Here is an 18,639-nt window from a genome sequence, read left to right as displayed (position 1 = left end):
CACGGTTCATCAGGAGGTATCACATAATAGATGCCGGATGCCATGATGGATGATCTCATGAACATTGATTCTGTATTATTGCAAGGCGAAGTTCCCACAAGAGAAAAACCTGAAACTTGGGTCAGGCTTCAAACTGTAAGGGGGGCTGTTGTATGTAAAATATGTAAAAGTTATTTTTCCATTTCAAATGTGTCCATAGCCCTTAAGTTCTATTTCTAGTATATAAAATGACAGAACTGTTTCATACAGTGGAGCATTAACTAAAAATAAAACAAGCTTTTCTGAGCTGAAGACTTTGAGCTTGAAGTTATCAAATGATGAAACCTTTTTCTTGAAATGAAGGGTAAATGCTCATTTTAATGCTGAATATTTAAGTAGAAGACTTTTCTCATTCCTCTGCCAAATTGTACCTGCTGCCTGCTTCCAAGTTTCCAGTTAAGTGGAAAAGTGTCTGTTCTTCAAGTTGTTGTGACTGAATTAATTGCTCGGAATTAACATTTGTTTTGGTTCCATACATGTGTTTTTCTGTGTTTGTGCAGCTATAGAATTCTGGATCCCGAATTATTCACTTTGCATCATGCTGGCACTGTAGTCATGGCAACGGAAACAAATGCTGCAGATGAGCAAATGTCTCGCCTAGGTCACCTTCATCCCTCACTTAAACTAGATCTTCCACCAGATGCCAAAGTAACGGGTAAACATTTTATAAATTTATACCACAATGTCCAATATTTTACTCTGTTTTTCCATTTAATTACAAATCTAATTGCATTCTCAAAACGCCTCCATTGACTTGCAAATTGCCTGTGTAATGGCTTCAGCTCTAAGGGACTGTACAGCTAGCACTTTGTAAAAGACGTGCCTTTCACCGCGTGCCAGCTCTGAAATTGTACATCGCAAACCATCCACAAACGGCGCACACTTTATAAATGGGGTTACTGAGTCATCACTGGCAATAATAATAACCATTAGTAAGAATCGTCATTTGGCTACAGCTTTGTCCTATGTAAATGGTAAGAGTTTCTTATACAGATATGTATCTGATCATGCTTCCTTCTGTGCTGTAAGCCTCCTCTGGCTTCTTACAGAATATGACGCAAAATGCAGTCAGTCTTTCGTAACTGAGTTATCAGCATTTGAATTCATTTTCTGAAGTGCTTTCGATGCAAGGAAGCACTCCCCAAGTCTCTGCTCTCCCCATCCCTAATCCCCATCCTGACTTCTGTTGGCCTGACAACTTCTTTGCTTTAAGTCACATAGAAAAGGAGCTGTCAGTCAAGCATAAATACAGCAGAGGCCTAGGAAGTGCTTCCAAGCGCCAAAAGCACTTCAGCTTCATCTGCAAATCTATTAAAACACAAATTTCTCAGTGACAGAGAAATGACCTGGCCATGTAAAGGTATTGCTGGACTTATCCAGGACAATTTTTTTTAATTATTATAAATATAAAAAGTAACAGGCCGATGGTTGCTAACTACCTGCCTGTTTACTCGTCACCGGCACAGATCGTTCATTGACCGCTGCTGACGGAGATTCAGCAGCTCAATGTCAACAGAGCAGCTCTTCCTCTTCCAGACTTCTCTGTCAATGGGCGTAACTGCAGTCGTCATGCTGATTGACAGCCAGCTCCTTGAAGTTAGGCAGAGTGGATCTGACTGTCAATCAGCTTGACATCGGCAGAGTAACGCCCTGTCAACAGAGCATTGCGGAAGGGAAAGAGCTGCTCTGTCCGCTTGACATTAGTGGAAGCCACAGATTTGCCAGCAGAAGTGGTTTGTGATCACTCTGTGCTGGCAGAGATAGGCGCCAGGCACAACAAGCAAGTAGGTAGCAAATTACCTGTCCATTAGTTCTTAGACCCATAGTAAAAAAAAAAAAAGAATAGTCCCGGATAACCTCTTTAATGTACAATATGGTAGTCATTAATTCTAGTGTGTACCTGACAAATAAAAAGATTACATATATGTGCTGTACATAAATACTAATAAAGTATTCTAAGACATAATATGGCATATTCTTACATTCTCTGGGATGGAAAAGCGATCTACTAGTCTCACTGTCTCAACCAAGAGAAAAAAAATCCCACCAATCATGTTGTAGAATAAAAATCTTAATTGTGTTTTGGGAAATCACCCTTTTACTACGGACTGTAAAATAAATACAAACACACCTTACATAAATCCCTGTAATTATATTCGTATCCAACCAGAAGTCGTAAAAATGTGTTCAGACATACCTCCTGTATATTTCCTTGTTATTTCTTATTATATGGTTGTTGTAAACGTGTTTTCATGATTGATCACACTTCTTATTTATTACTTTCTAGATTCACTGGATATTTCTGAACCAAGTACAAAACGGAGTGATCTAGAGACTCCTCGTACACAAATGACCAATGACACAGAGACGTCATCACCGCCCTTAAAAGAACAAGTAAAGCTAAACATGTCCTCAGCCATTCTTTTAGATCACCTTGGGAAGATTTTTATGCATCTTAAAAGAGCAGTGGTAAGACACTTTCCCGGGAAACCCTATTTATGTTCCTGTATTACAACCATTTGTATCTCATGAAATTCATTTTAAATATTAGGTTTTGTATTTTTGTAGCACTGTCACACTTATCTTAGTAACATAGTAACATAGTTAGTAAGGCCGAAAAAAGACATTTGTCCATCCAGTTCAGCCTATATTCCATCATAATAAATCCCCAGATCTACGTCCTTCTACAGAACCTAATAATTGTATGATACAATATTGTTCTGCTCCAGGAAGACATCCAGGCCTCTCTTGAACCCCTCGACTGAGTTCGCCATCACCACCTCCTCAGGCAAGCAATTCCAGATTCTCACTGCCCTAACAGTAAAGAATCCTCTTCTATGTTGGTGGAAAAACCTTCTCTCCTCCAGACGCAAAGAATGCCCCCTTGTGCCCGTCACCTTCCTTGGTATAAACAGATCCTCAGCGAGATATTTGTATTGTCCCCTTATATACTTATACATGGTTATTAGATCGCCCCTCAGTCGTCTTTTTTCTAGACTAAATAATCCTAATTTCGCTAATCTATCTGGGTATTGTAGTTCTCCCATCCCCTTTATTAATTTTGTTGCCCTCCTTTGTACTCTCTCTAGTTCCATTATATCCTTCCACTATTAATAATTCTTATTTCACTCACATTTGCATGATGTATTTAAAATGAGCTGTGTATCTTTATAGCAGTACGCCTTTCAAACTTTTTGTAATCATTTGATTTGCTGAACACTTTCCCAAAGAAGCTTGTGCCATTGCTTGGCAGTAGACACTTTGTCTGGTGGGCAGAAATGATGGATTTTCCTGTGTTTTGTGGATACAGCTTAATGCGACCCACTATCCTGTTACTGAAAAGCATCAAATCCTTTGTCATGTATAGTCACTCAACCTTCAGTTTGCCTCCCAATGACTCCTTCTTTGAGACCAACATTATGGTCCTGCTGCATCCACGTGACTAATGTGGCAAAATGTATAGTCACTTTTCAGTGATGGGGTAGAAGGTGACTTTAAAGGCTAATCGTCTGCAAAAAATAATATATTGTCATAGAATTGATTCATATATTATGGTATGTCCACACTGAGTTTTATTAGGCGTCTTTGGAGCAGAAACAGTCCAAAGATTAAAAAAAATCTTAGCGGTTTTGCTAAGGTTCTGCTCAATAAACTCTACAAAAAAAATTTCTGAGTGCACATAGCCACTGAGCAGAGAAGATCCCTGAATGCAGTGCCCAGAGAAGGGAGGATGAGGTATGTATTTCTGAGGGAGTTCAGGGCGCAGGATTCGGGGCTTTAGCTGATGCTGATGGGAGGGGGGTAAGTATTACAATGAAGACAGGAGGCAGGAATTTATTCCATGCACCGCACGCCCCAGAGCCTGGAAAAAATCATTAACATAAAGACAGAATATAACATTTCTCAGCATCAAGACTAATATGAGACATACAGGTAGGACTAGTGTAACATTTCTATTACTTGTATGCCCATATTAATAGGTCATATACAGTGAAGGAAATAATTATTTGATCCATTGCTGATTTTGTAAGTTTGCCCCCTGCAAAGACATGAACAGTGTATAATTTTAAGGATAGGTTAATTTTCACATTGAAAGGTAGAATATCAAAAATAAAATCCAGAAAATCACAGTGTATAGATTATAAAAATGTATTTGCATTTTGCAGTGAGAAATAAGTATTTGATCCCCCTGCAAACAAGATTTAATAATTGGTGGCAAAACCCTTGTTGGCAAGCACAGCAGTCAGACTTTTTTTGAAGATGATGATGATTAGGTTTACGCACATGTCAGGAGGCATTTTGGTCCACTCCTCTTTGCAGATCATCTCTAAATCATTAAGATTTTGAGGCTGTTGCTTGGCAACTCAGAGCTTCAACTCCCTCCATAAGTTTCTATGGGATTAAGGTCTGGAGACTGGCTAGGCCGCTCCATGACCATAATGTGCTTATTTTTGAGCCACTCCTTTGTTGCTCTGGTTGTATGTTTTGGGTCATTGTCTTGCTGGAAGACCCAGCCACGACAAATTTTTAATTTCCTGGTGGAGGGAAGGAGGTTGCACTAAGGATTTTACGGTACATTGCTCCATCAATTCTCCCATTGGCAGAGAAACACCCCCAAAATATAATGTTTTGTGGTGACAGTGTTCTTTGGGTCATAGGCAGCATTTCTCTTCCTTCAAACATGGCGAGATGAGTTAATGCCAAAGACCTAATTTTTTGCCTCATGTGACGACAGCACCTTCTCCCAATCACTCACAGAATCATCCAGGTTTTAATGGGCAAACTTCAGATGGGCCTGCACATGTGCCTTCTTGAGCAGGGGAACCTTTTGGGCACTGCAGGATGTGTTACCAATGGTTTTCTTGGTGACTGTGGTCCCGGCTGCCTTGAGATCATTAACATGTTTTCCCGTGTAGTTTTAGGCTGGTCTTTCACCTTCCTCATGATCAAGGATACCCCACGAGGTGAGATTTTGCATGGTGCCCCAGATTGATGTTGATTGACAGTCATTTTGTATTTCTTCCATTATCTTACTATTTCACTAACATATATACAAAGAAGAAAAAAACGAACTAAATGGTCCGATGTAAAAATAAGCACCATTATGTGGATAAAGTATCAAAAGATTTTTTATTAAGGACAAACAAGGGGGTAAACAAGTGATAACAGGTGTAAACAACTGACACTGTTTATCTGCCCATGACACAAAACATGACCACAAAGGGAAAATCACAAACTGACATTAATAAATATTAATGGTAAAACCAATTACAAAGAGGGGAGTCAATAAAAGTCACACCAATAGATGTTGAATACATAACCATCCAAAACACTGCACATAGTGTGCAAGAATATGGTACAGAAAGACGCCAGGTGAAAGATTGTATATAGTAAACGTCAGTGTAACATAATACCACTAATGTAAAAAATAAATAGAACCATGTGTGAGGCAGTGACCCCTGTTACAGCTAGGGGGTGCTGTATGTGCTCTCCAGAATGTGCATGGAAGCGCAGTGAGGCAATTAGGGCGTACTACAGACATAGGTGTAGCTGTAATTAGAATAGTGAAGCAGTGACTGATTAAAAAGCCCTGTAGTAGTGGGGGAGGTGGGTCAGTGTGTTCTTGGAAGCAGACAGGGCAGTTGTCTGCAGAGCTCTGTGTGGAGCAGCACAGAGGCTAAAGGAACCAGAGAGACTGACACCCTGCGTCTTGGGCTGACTTATGTGTACCCGGCTGCACTCCTGAGGATAAAGAGTGCAGTGCGCTGTGTGAGTACAGAGACTTATTACTGGCGTGCGGTCACCCAGGGAAACTGGACAGAGGGAAGTTCGGCCTATGTATTGACTGCGTCATATAGCCATGCATTATTAATGGACTGTATGAAGAAGCTGTATACTATATCGACTGTGTGAAGTAACACAATAAAAGAACGTTTTGTTTGAACTTGCTTGCGTCACTGCCGTTTCACTGTGTATGGTCCTACCGCTGCATCACACATGTAATTCACATATAATCTCATATATATAGCAAACCAGTGTAAATAAAGTGCATGTGCTCAAAGAATGTGGGAATCACAATAGATAACCAGACCATGCAAAAAATAAGAATCACAATCAAAAGAAAGATCCCCATGCTGCAGAATAGGAGATCACAATGCTATAGAGAAATAGTCATACAGCGGTCTGGTAAGACTAATTATAATAGGCACTAATTACCTGTGTGGTCATGGTAGTGTGGGCAGACACGCGCCCTCACAGAATCATCCAGGTTTTAATTGGCAAACTTCAGATGGGCCTGCACATGTGCCTTCTTGAGCAGGGGGACCTTGTGGGCACTGCAGGATGTGTTACCAATGGTTTTCTTGGTGACTGTGGTCCCAGCTGCCTTGAAATCACAAACAAGTCCCCCTGTGTAGTTTTAGGCTGATCTCTTACCTTTCACATGATCAAGGATACCCCACGAGGTGAGATTTTGCATGGTGACACACATCGATGTCGATTGACAGTCATTTTGTATTTCTTCCATTTTCTTACTATTGCACCAACAGTTGTCTCCTTTTCACTCAGCGTCTTACTTATAGTTTTGTAGCCCATTCCAGCTTTGTGCAGGTCTATGATCTTGTCCCTGACATCCTTATAAAGCTCTTTGGTCTTGCCCATGTTGTAGAGGTTAGAGTCTGAGTGATTAATTTAGTCTGTGGACAGGAGTCTTTTATAAAGGTGACTATGTAAGACAGCTGTCTTTAATGCAGGTAACGAGTTTATTAGGAGCGTCTAACTGGGCTGTAAGAGCTAGCACACTTAAAGGTGCCGCATTTTATTTTTTGTATTAAAAATGATTGTTTATATAAACAATTGTTTTTAATACAAATTTACATTTTTTTACTTTAACTTTTTTTTAATATTAATTTTTTTTTCAGCCACTGGGCCATTTAGCTTTGCAGGAGTGTAAGTGTAGCTGCACGACACTTACACTCTGCAAATACGGCAGCCCTGGGCATAGACATCTGCGGTCGGCGTCCGACCCATTGAGCTGCTCTCTGCTCTGATGTGGCCACACCCCCTGAGCCGTCCACATCACAGCAGACTGAGCAGAGGCAGGAGATCAGCGCCATCTTTCTGGAGCTCACAGTGCATCTGTGAGCTCCAAGTTTCCAGTATAATCGCAGGAGCCCTGCGGTTATAGGAGGAGGAGAAGGAGGAGACCAAGGACGGGAGGGAGAAAGGACTCAGCAGCCAAGCAGTGAAGTAGGTATCAGTGGGGAGGGGGGAGAGGCACTCTAATCCTATCCTTTGTGATGCTGACTGAGCAGTGTATCTCCTCCCATGTGTGTTACTGTGCTGTGTATCTACTCCTTTCCTGTGTGATACTGTATGCTGAGCCATGTATCTAATCCTACCTGTGTGATACTGTCTGCCGAGCCATGCATCTAATCCTATCCTGTGTTATACTTACTGAGCTGTGTATCTAATCTCTCCTGTGTGATACTGTCTGCTGAGCCATGTATCTAGTCTTACCCTGTGTGATACTGTGCTGAGATGTGTATTTAATCCTGTCCTGTGTGATAGTGACTGAGCTTTGTATCTAATCCTCTGCTATGCACTCCTCTCCCCCCTTGTTATGTGTGATCTATATGGCAGTATTATGTGTGATCTATATGGTGGTATTATGTAAGAACACTGGCGGTATTATGTGAGATCTATATGGCGTCGTTATGTGAGAAGTATATGGTGGTATTATGTGAGAAGTATATGGTGGTATGTGTGAAGTATATGGTGGTATTATGTGTGAAGTATATGATGGTAAGTGGTATTATGTGTGAAGTATATGGCGGTATTATGTCTGAAGTATATGCCGGTATCATGTGTGCTGTATATGGCGGTATTATGTGTGCTCTATATGGCGGTATTATGTGGGCTCTATATGGCGGTATTATGTGAGATCTATATGTCGGTATTATGTGAGAACACTATGGCGTCGTTATTTGTGATATATATGGTATTATGTGTGAACTATAGGACAGTATTATGTGTGATCTATATGGCGGTATTATGTGAGAACACTATGGCAGTATTATCTTCAGAAAGGGGACCCAATCTAGGGTGGTTCTGGTTGAGCATCTGTACACAGGTCAGGAGTAATAGAGGAGGCAGCATGACCTCTAATTAGGTGCAGTCAGGGGAAGGCTGGTGAGGCAGCTGAAGAGAGGGGTCTCATTTTTATTGTTACTATATAGCTACATTTCCTTCCCAGCGTCACCCTGGACTGCGCCTGCCGCCTCGCTTTCACACATCGCCAGGACAGGATCTGAGGAGAGGAATGGGGTCTTTGCATGCAATGTCTCGATGAGAACAGGCCAAATCCACAGAAATGTTTCCTGGATTTCTGTGGAGCAGACAAGCAGACGGTCCATCCATGTGTATAAAAGACAGCGCTCTATGTACAATCCCTGGCTGCTCCGCGCACTGAACAGGGTGCCCTAGATAAGCAAGGAGTGTGCATAGACCTGCACACTGCTCTCCTGAAAAACTCTGCGCTGCTGTCACCCTGCTCCCTCCACCATATATCTCCCAGAATCCTTGCTGCCTGCCATTCTGTGTGACTGTCTACTTGTCGGTATAACTCTGCAGTCACCAACAAAATGGCTGCTCACTGGGTTTCTGAATATCATCCTCTCTTATCCCTTAGCAAACACCCAGGAGGGAAGGAGAGAAGACATCACACACGTCAGCAGACTCCGCCCATAATTACTGCAGTGCAGTAATGTGAGCTAGTTGTACACTAGGTTTCTGTCAGATTTCACTAGCTGCTCCCCCTAGTGTTTAAAAGTGGAAATGCCAAACTTTTTAAAATTATTTTTCATATTTTAGTAAATTATAAACAAATGATAATATTTGTAAAGAAAATTTAAACATTAATTCTTTACATTTTTTCAATCGCTTGAAAATTTTTTTTTTTGATGGCACCTTCCCTTTAACCCCTTTATTCCCAAGGGTGGTTTGCACGTTAATGACCTGGCCAATTTTTACAATTCTGACCACTGTCCCTTTATGAGGTAATAACTCTGGAACGCTTCAACGGATCCGAGTGATTCTGACAATGTTTTCTCGTGACATATTGTACTTCATGATAGTGGTAAAATTTCTTTGATATTACCTGCATTTATTTGTGAAAAAAACGGAAATTTGGCGAAAATTTTGAAAATTTCGCAATTTTCCAAATTTGAATTTTTATGCAATTAAATCACAGAGATATGTCACACAAAATACTTAATAAGTAACATTTCCCACATGTCTACTTTACATCAGCAAAATTTTGGAACCAAAATTTTTTTTTGTTAGGGAGTTATAAGGGTTAAAAGTTGACCAGCAATTTCTCATTTTTACAACACCTTTTTTTTTAGGAACCACATCTCATTTGAAGTCATTTTGAGGGGTCTATATGATAGAAAATACCCAAGTGTGACACCATTCTAAAAACTGCACCGCTCAAGGTGCTCAAAACCATATTCAAGAAGTTTATTAACCCTTCTGGTGCTTCACAGGAATTTTTGGAATGTTTAAATAAAAATGAACATTTAACTTTTTTTCACAAAAAATTTACTTCAGCTCCAATTTGTTTTATTTTACCAAGGGTAACAGGAGAAAATGGACCCAAAAAGTTGTTTTACAATTTGTCCTGAGTACACCGATACCCCATATGTGGCGGTAAACCACTGTTTGGGCGCATGACAGAGCTCGGAAGCGAAGGAGCGCCATTTGACTTTTCAATGCAAAATTGACTGGAATTGAGATGGGACGCCATGTTGCGTTTGGAGAGCCACTGATGTGCCTAGACATTGAAACCCCCCATAAGTGACACCATTTTGGAAAGTAGACCCCCTAAGGAACTTATCTAGATGTGTGGTGAGCGCTTTGACCCACCAAGGGCTTCACAGAAGTTTATAATGCAGAGCCGTAAAAATAAAACAAAAATTTTTTCCCACAAAAATTATTTTTTAGCCCCCAGTTTTGTATTTTCCCGAGGGTAACAGGAGAAATTGGACCCCAAAATTTGTTGTCCAATTTGTCCTGAGTGCGATGATACACCATATGTGGGGGGGAACCACTGTTTGGGCGCATGGGAGGGCTCGGAAGGGAAGGAGCGCCATTTGGAATGCAGACTTAGATGGAATGGTCTGCAGGTGTCACATTGCGTTTGCAGAGCCCCTAATGTACCTAAACAGTAGAAACCCCCCACAAGTGACACCATTTTGGAAACTAGACCCCCTAAGGAACTTATCTAGATGTGTGGTGAGCGCTTTGACCCACCAAGGGGTTCACAGAAGTTTATAATGCAGAGCCATAAAAATAAAACAAAAATTTTTTCCCACAAAAATTATTTTTTAGCCCGCAGTTTTGTATTTTCCCGAGGGTAATAGGAGAAATTGGACCCCAAAATTTGTTGTCCAATTTGTCCTGAGTGCGCTGATACCCCATATGTGGGGGGGGAACCACCGTTTGGACGCATGGGAGGGCTCGGAAGGGAAGGAGCGCCATTTGGAATGCAGACTAAAGGTACCGTCACATTTAGCGACGCTGCAGCGATCTAGACAACGATGCCGTTCGCTGCAGCGTCGCTGTGTGGTCGCTGGAGAGCTGTCACACAAACAGCTCTCCAGCGACCAACGATGCCGAAGTCCCCTGGTAACCAGGGTAAACATCGGGTTACTAAGCGCAGTGACGCCGATTCAGTGAAGACATCACTGAATCGGCGTCACACACGCCGATTCAGCGATGTCTGTGGGAGATCTAGCGACGAAATAAAGTTCTGGCCTTTCTGCTCCTACCAACGATGTCACAGCAGGATGCAGATCGCTGCTGCGTGTCAGACTCAACGATATCGCTATGCTATCCAGGACGCTGCAACGTCACGGATCGTTAGCAATATCGTTGTTAAGTCGCTCAGTGCGAAGGTACCTTTAGATGGAATGGTCTGCAGGCGTCACATTGCGTTTGCAGAGCCCCTAATGTACCTAAACAGTAGAAACCCCCCACAAGTGACCCCATATTGGAAACTAGACCCCTCAAGGAACTTATCTAGATGTGTTGTGAGAACTTTGAGCTCCCAAGTGTTTCACTACAGTTTATAACGCAGAGCCGTGAAATAAAAAAATCTTTTTTTTTCCCACAAAAATTATTTTTTAGCCCCCAGTTTTGTATTTTCCCAAGGGTAACAGGAGAAATTGGACCCCAAAAGGTGTCCTATTTGTCCTGAGTACGCTGATACCCCATATGTTGGGGTAAACCCCTGTTTGGGCACACGGGAGAGCTCGGAAGGGAAGGAGCACTGTTTTACTTTTTCAACGCAGAATTGGCTGGAATTGAGATCGGACGCCATGTCGCGTTTGGAGAGCTCCTGATATGCCTAAACAGTGGCAACCCCCTAATTATAATTGAAATCCTAATCCAAACACACCCCTATCCCTAATAGCAACAGTAACCCTAACCACACCTCTAACCTTGAAACACCCCTAACCCTAATCCCAACCCTATTCCCAACCGTAAATGTAATCTAAACCCTAACCGTAACTTTAGCCCCAACCCTAACCCTAACTTTAGCCCCAACCCTAACTGTAGCCTTAACCCTAGCCCCAACCCTAACCCTAGCCCTAACCCTAGCCCTAACCCTAGCCCTAATGGGAAAATGGAAATAAATACATTTTTTTTAATTTTTACTTAGCTAAGGGGGTGATGAAGGGGGGTTTGATTTACTTTTATAGTGGGTTTTTTACCGGATTTTTATGATTGGCAGCCGTCACACACTGAAAGACGCTTTTTATTGCAAAAAATATTTTTTGCGTTACCACATTTTGAGAGCTATAATTTTTCCATATTTTGGTCCACAGAGTCACGTGAGGTCTTGTTTTTTGCGGGACGAGTTGACGTTTTTATTGGTAACATTTTCGGGCACGTGACATTTTTTGATCGCTGTTTATTCCGATTTTTGTGAGGCAGAATGACCAAAAACCAGCTTTTTGATATTCCATCTCTCAATGTTAAAATTAACCTACCCTTAAAATTATAGACTGTTCATGTCTTTGTCAGTGGGCAAACATACAAAACCAGCAATGGATCAAATAATTATTTCCTTCACTGTATGTCCCGGGGGGTGACAGATTCCCTTTAACTTTGCTCGAAGGCTCTTAAGCTGCTGAGCCACGAGCTTTCATAGGTTTATGCTCTTTCATGTATTGTCCTACTAATCATATGTATGTGAAATTTGTTTTAGTATTTCAATGAAAGCCTCTACTTCATGAATCAAGACCAAAAATGACTCTATTTCACTTGTGCATCATTATTCAGTAATATTCAGTTATCGCTAGCTTTTTGTTTGCAGTAATATGTGACATATCGCAGTACCTGCTCCATATCCATTCTATGTATTTCACCGATGCAGGTTCTGGCCCATCGAGGAGGACACTGGACATTACTACAGAACGTGGGTCGAGTACTATGGAACCTTGTACTTGAAATACAGTTAATGACTAAAAAATGTGATGCAAGTAAAAGATTCTGTCCCATAACAAGAAATCTCCTGAACAGTGAAATGTGGACACCTTTTTATTTTGCAGCAGACACGTTACTTGATATGATAGTCATATTACAAAACACTGGATCACTTCAGGTAATTTTTCTGTCAGTATTCTATATCTAAGACCTTGTCATCATTCCTTTGCTTTATTTTATATCTGTGATAATGTTAACTAAATTATTCACTTTGCTTAAGCCTTTTATCCTGACTTAGCTAAGTTAAGGCCCCTTCACATTTAGCGACGCTGCAGCGATACCGACAACGATCCGAATCGCTGCAGCGTCGCTGTTTGGTCGCTGGAGAGCTGTCACACAGACCGCTCTCCAGCGACCAACGATGCCGGTAACCAGGGTAAACATCGGGTAACTAAGCGCAGGGCCGCGCTTAGTAACCCGATGTTTACCCTGGTTACCATGCTAAAAGTAAAAAAAAACAAACACTAGATACTTACCTACAGCCGTCTGCCCTCCAGCGCTGCGCTCTGCTTCTCTGCTCTCCTCCTGTACTGTCTGGGAGCCGGAAAGCAGAGCGGTGACGTCACCGCTCTGCTTTCCGGCTCACAGCCAGTACAGGAGGAGAGCAGAGCACAGCGCTGGAGGACAGACAGCTGTAGGTAAGTATGTAGTGTTTGTTTTTTTTTACTTTTAGCATGGTAACCAGGGTAAACATCGGGTTACTAAGCGCGGCCCTGCGCTTAGTTACCCGATGTTTACCCTGGTTACCAGTGAAGACATCGCTGGATCGGTGTCACACACGCCGATCCAGCGATGTCTCCAGGGAGTCCAGCGACGAAATAAAGTTCTGGACTTTCCTCAGCGACCAACGATCTCCCAGCAGGGGCCTGATCGTTGGTCGCTGTCACACATAACGATTTCATTAACGATATCGTTGCTACGTCACAAATAGCAACGATATCGTTAACAATATCGTTATGTGTGAAGGTACCTTTAGGCTCAGTCCAAACTCAGATACTTATAGCATATCTACAGTGGACATTCTATTACCTCTGTTCACCACATATTTTCACAAAAATAAGACATTCCCTGAAAATAATTCCTAGCATGATTTTACAGGATTTTTGGAGTAACGTATATACTCGAGTATAAGCTGAGATTTTCAGCCCATTTTTTTAGGCTCAAAGTGCCCCTCTCAGCTTGTACTCGAGTCATTGTCCCAGGGGGTCGGCGGGGGAGGGGAAGTGGCAGCTTTCACAACATACTCACCTGCTCCCGGTGTGGTCTCTGCACGTCCCTGCTTCTCAGATGGTCTCTGGCGCCTGCATCTCTTCCTGTGTTCAGCTGTCATGTGGTACCGCTCATTAAAGTAATGAATATGGACGCACCTCCACTCCCATAGGCGTGGTGCACATATTCATTACTTTAATGAGCGGTACCATGTGACCGCTGAACACAGGAACAAGCTGCCGGAGACCATGGGAAAAGCAGGGACCGCGTCAGGAATGTGAGTATGACGGGGAGGGTGAGCCATGCGATATTCACCTGTCCCCGTTCCACTGCCGAGCTCTGTCTTCTGCGTCCTCTGGCTGTGACGTTCAGGTCAGAGAGCGCAATGACGTGTTTATTGCTCGCCTTCTGCCTGAACAGTCACTGTAGAGACCAGGAAGACACAGCGGCGTGCAGCAGTGGAACGGGGACAGGTGAATATCGCTAGTGCCGGGGCCTGAGCCAGCGGCGACTCCGGCACCTGGCCCCCAAAGCGCACCGGTGTCCCCGCCTGCTCAGGACACCGGACTCAGCGCCCAGCAATGAGAGGTGAGTATGTCATTTTGTTTATTTTATTTTTTTTAATCGCAGCAGCATGTGGGGCATATTATGCTGTGGAGCATCTTATTGGGCCATCAACCTTTATGGAGCATTATATGGGGCATATTATTCTATGGAGCATCTTATGGGGCTATCAACCTTTATGAAGCATCATATGGGGCATATTATTCTATGGAGCATCTTATAGGGCCATCAACCTTTATGGAGCATTATACGGGACATATTATTCTATGGAGCATCTTGTGGGGCTATCATTAACTTTTGTGCAGCATTATATGGAGCATATTTTAATATGGAACATCTTATGGGGCCATTATTAACCTTTGTGCAGCATTATATGGGGCATATTTTTGTATGGAGCATCTTATGGGGCCCATCATGAACTTTATAGAGCATTATATGGGGTGTATTTTGTATGGAGAATCTTATGGGGTCCATCATGAACTGTATGGAGCATTATATGGAGCTCCTGATTCAATATGGATATATAAAAACATTTAACCTACCAATTTCTCAATCAATTTTACTTTAATTGGTATCTGTTTTCATTTTTGAAATTTACCAGTAGCTGCTACATTTCCTACCCTAGGCTTATACTCGAGTCAATAAGTTTTCCCAGTTTTTTGTGGCAAAATTAGGGGTCTTGGCTTATACTCGGGTCGACTTATACTGGAGTATATACGGTATATTTGAAATATAAGCCCTACGCCAAAAATAAACCCTAGTTGTGGTCAAGGGTGGTATTGGGGGGTAGGGGTGATAACTGGGCAACTGCCCAGGGCCTCTGCTTTCTTAGGGGCTTCAATGTTTTTATTCCAAGGTTAAGACCACATAAGCACCTTTTGTGACATCATGGTCTTTTAAACTGCAGGAGTGTAGAGGAACTGAAGACGCGACAGACTGATTTACAGAGCTAGCGTTAGGTGGAAGGGGGAGAAAATAGGGCAGTTTCACATGGCCCTCACTCTCCTAGGGGACCTCAGCGTTTCTATTCTGAAGGTAATGACTGCTTCAGCACCTTTGGTGACATCACGGTCATGTGATGCCATTGCACAGCTCAGTGACAGTTCTGATTGGAGGGAGAGAGCAGTTATCCAGGCCTGTGTGTGCACAGTTTAATGAGAGTTGTCTAGTGTTGATAATGGTGCTGATGCTGAACCATCATACTAACAGTCCTAGGGGCTAATCTTCTGCTTTGCTGTTTGTATCAGATAGATTCTGCATTTAGCCTAGGGACAGTTGCAGGAGCTTGGAGAGTGGAAGAATACAGCCTCTAGGCAGAGCTTAGGGCTTTTCAGTCTGTTGCAAAATATATAGCTGCTGCACATGACCACATTCTTTTTTTTTGGGGGGATGGGGGTAAAATGACTATATTATCATCCAATGGTACGTAACACTTCAAGAAAGTGTTCAAAAAAATTTCTAGATTCAATTTGTTATCCATAGAGTATTTTGTGCTTTGTTTTACATTTCTGTGGTATATAACACTCCACAAATGCATTGAAAAATTTTTATGGATTGAATTTGTCATCCATAGAATGTTACATGCTTTGTGTTACATTTAAGTGGTATTATTAAACTCCAAAAAACGCTTCCAGCATTATTGCCAGCAACACCCAGTCTTCCACATTGTCCAGTCTCTCCAGCGAACAGTTTGAATCTCTTAAACCTCACCCTGATCCTCCTTCCTCCCATCATGTTGAGTCCCAGGATACCAGTGATCCCACACTAGGACACTCAGTGGAGCTCTTTACAACATAATTTCTTGATTGTGGCCTCTTATCCTGCATATTCGAAAAAGGACAGGAGGAGATGCTGTTTAATGATGTACGAAACTTAGAGCAGCCACGACCGCAAGAAGATCATGGTGTGGAATGGCAAATTTTGTCTAAGGAGATAGATGATGATGAGACACAGCTGCCGATATGTCAGGTTGTTAAGTCACCAAGTCAGGAGGACCAGGGTGCGGCAGTGTAAGACAAGGTGGTGGATGATGAAGTCACCAGCCCACACTGGGAAGCTGGCATGCAGAGCGAGGCCAGCAGCGCTGAGGGGGAAGGATTGGCAGCACCGAAACAGGCAGGAAGAGACAGTGGAGTGACCAGAGGCAGAAGGTGGGCTACTTTTCCTCAAAGCACCAACACTCGTAAATTTCCCCGTCTAAGACTTAGGTGTTTTCTTCAGTCTGGGACTTTTTTTGAAGGGAGTTCGGAAACCAATAAATGGTCATTTACAATGTGTGCCATACCAAGATCAGCAGGGGTCTGACCACTAAGAGCCTAACCACCATCAGCATGACCGCACCTGACTCAGTGGTCCACGATTGGTTCCAGCGGGTAATACCACTGTCTATTCCTCTGTGTTAGGTGCTTCCGAATCCCCTGTCTATGACAATTGCGCAGATGCCATTCGCCCTGCACCAGTCCTTGCACATTCTGAGGCAGCATCATCAGTCACTGACAAAATCTTGTCCCAGCACAGCGTTCAGCTGTCCCTACCCCATGCCTTGGAATGAAAAAGAAAGTTCCCAGCCACCCACCAATAAGCCCAAATGCCAAATAGTCACATTTCCAGGCTGCTTGCCATGGAAATTTTACGGTTGAGGCTTGTAGACACAGAGGATTTCCACTGACACAAGGCCACAGTCGTCCCTCAGTACTCGGTCCCCACCTTCCACTTTTTCTGTCGGAGTGGCGTCCCCACCATGAACCAGTACATGTCCAGGAATATGACCTGTGCCCTTACCAACGCAGTTACTGGTATTGTACACTTAACAACCAACACGTGAACAAGTGCTTGTGGCCAGGTAGGCTACATTTCCCTGAAGTTACACTGGGTTAAGAATCTGGAGGCCAGGGCCCAGTCCCAACCTGGCACTGAACATCAGAATTGCTGGCCTTATTTTGATCAGGGTTTTTCCTCACCTTCTACAGCAGTTCTTGCTCTTTCTCCTGTTCCCCTTCATCTATCTCCAATGTGGTATCTCAGAGCACATTGTCTGCATCAACTGGAAGCTGTGCAGCACTGCCTCTGCTTAAACTAATTTGTCTAGTAGAGAAACCGCACACTTCAGCAAAGTTTATGGAAACCAATAACATACCAGACAGATCTGTGGCTCTCGCCACTGACCCTCCATACAGGCATGATCGTGTGTGATAAGGGCCTTAACCTGGTGACAGCTGTGAAGCTTGGCAAGCTCACACACGTGCCATGCTTGGCTCACATGCTCAATATGGTGGTTCAGCAGTTTCTGAAAACCTTCCTAGATTTGCCAGAGCATCTTGACAAGATATGCAGCGTCAACGCCCATACCCGCAAGTTGGCTACAGTTGCCGTTGCTCTGGCAGTGCTGTAGCAGTGCATGCAAGTGCCCAAGTGCCAGCTTACCGATTGGTGTACGTCATCATTGTGGAGACACGGGGGTTGTCGGGTGCCCTAGTCAGCTAGCCAAAACCGCATGGACCAGGGATCGCCCCACCAAACGCCCACTCTCTTTTTAACATGGGCATAACACTACTCAGACAACACAGGGTGAGGGTAAAACAATGTGGCAATTCTTTATTGAACCACAAAACAGGCAGATAACACGTAGAACAGTCCTAGCAAAATACCCCAAGATGGTGCATATTAGAGTCTCACCCTTTCACTGACTGCCAGGATAATGGCAGCTGTTACTTCAGTGCTACCAGAGTCGACTACCCCATCTGTGACACACACACACACAGAGAGGATGTAAAGACAAGTGTAGGAAGATGACAGTCCATTCAGGTACAAGCCCATTTGACCACTGGGTCACAACCTGGCTCTTCCGAACACATCCATGGAGACAGGCGGCCCAGCGTGTCCCAATCCTGGCTTTCTCCAAACGTATCCATGATTCACCGATGGTCAGTGGAGCAGATCTGTATCCTTCCAACCGGGGCCCAAAATCCCTAGGTTTTTTCCTGTAGAATTATAGATCTGTGTCCCTCGTGATGGAGCCATGATATATTGGCAGCAGTCCTGGAGGGTCCCCTGGATGTTTGGATGTCTTGGCAGAATCTCTGGCTGTCTCTCTGCTTCTGTGCAGAGGCATGTAACTATTTTTACATTTAACAAGTGTCCTTCAGTCCAGCATCACATATAAGGGGAAGAATGGTGATGACCAAATCGCCTTCTTTGTTTATGTAATCTATTTGCATAGATTTTCCTCCTCTGTTTTAAAAATCATCTAACTATCTGGGCTACCCAATGCATAATTAG

The 18,639-nt window shown here is 43.1% G+C and overlaps 1 protein-coding gene across 6 annotated transcripts in view; it reads left to right on the top strand.

Annotated features, from left to right (window-relative positions):
* CFAP54 (cilia and flagella associated protein 54) overlaps window positions 1-18,639 on the top strand; it is a 752,512-nt gene that overhangs the window by 439,810 nt on the left and 294,063 nt on the right. For all 6 annotated transcript variants that reach the window (XM_069764454.1, XM_069764457.1, XM_069764455.1 and 3 more), the window contains 3 exons: window positions 540-694; window positions 2,327-2,508; window positions 12,479-12,706. In XM_069764454.1, the coding sequence (XP_069620555.1) occupies window positions 540-694; window positions 2,327-2,508; window positions 12,479-12,706 (565 nt within the window). The remainder of the gene's footprint in view (window positions 1-539; window positions 695-2,326; window positions 2,509-12,478; window positions 12,707-18,639) is intronic.

This window comes from Ranitomeya imitator, chromosome 4, assembly GCF_032444005.1.
Source record: "Ranitomeya imitator isolate aRanImi1 chromosome 4, aRanImi1.pri, whole genome shotgun sequence".
Lineage (NCBI taxonomy): Eukaryota > Metazoa > Chordata > Amphibia > Anura > Dendrobatidae > Ranitomeya > Ranitomeya imitator.
The sequence above is the reverse complement of the archived record's forward strand: the minus strand, read 5'-3'. Positions and strand labels throughout refer to the sequence as shown.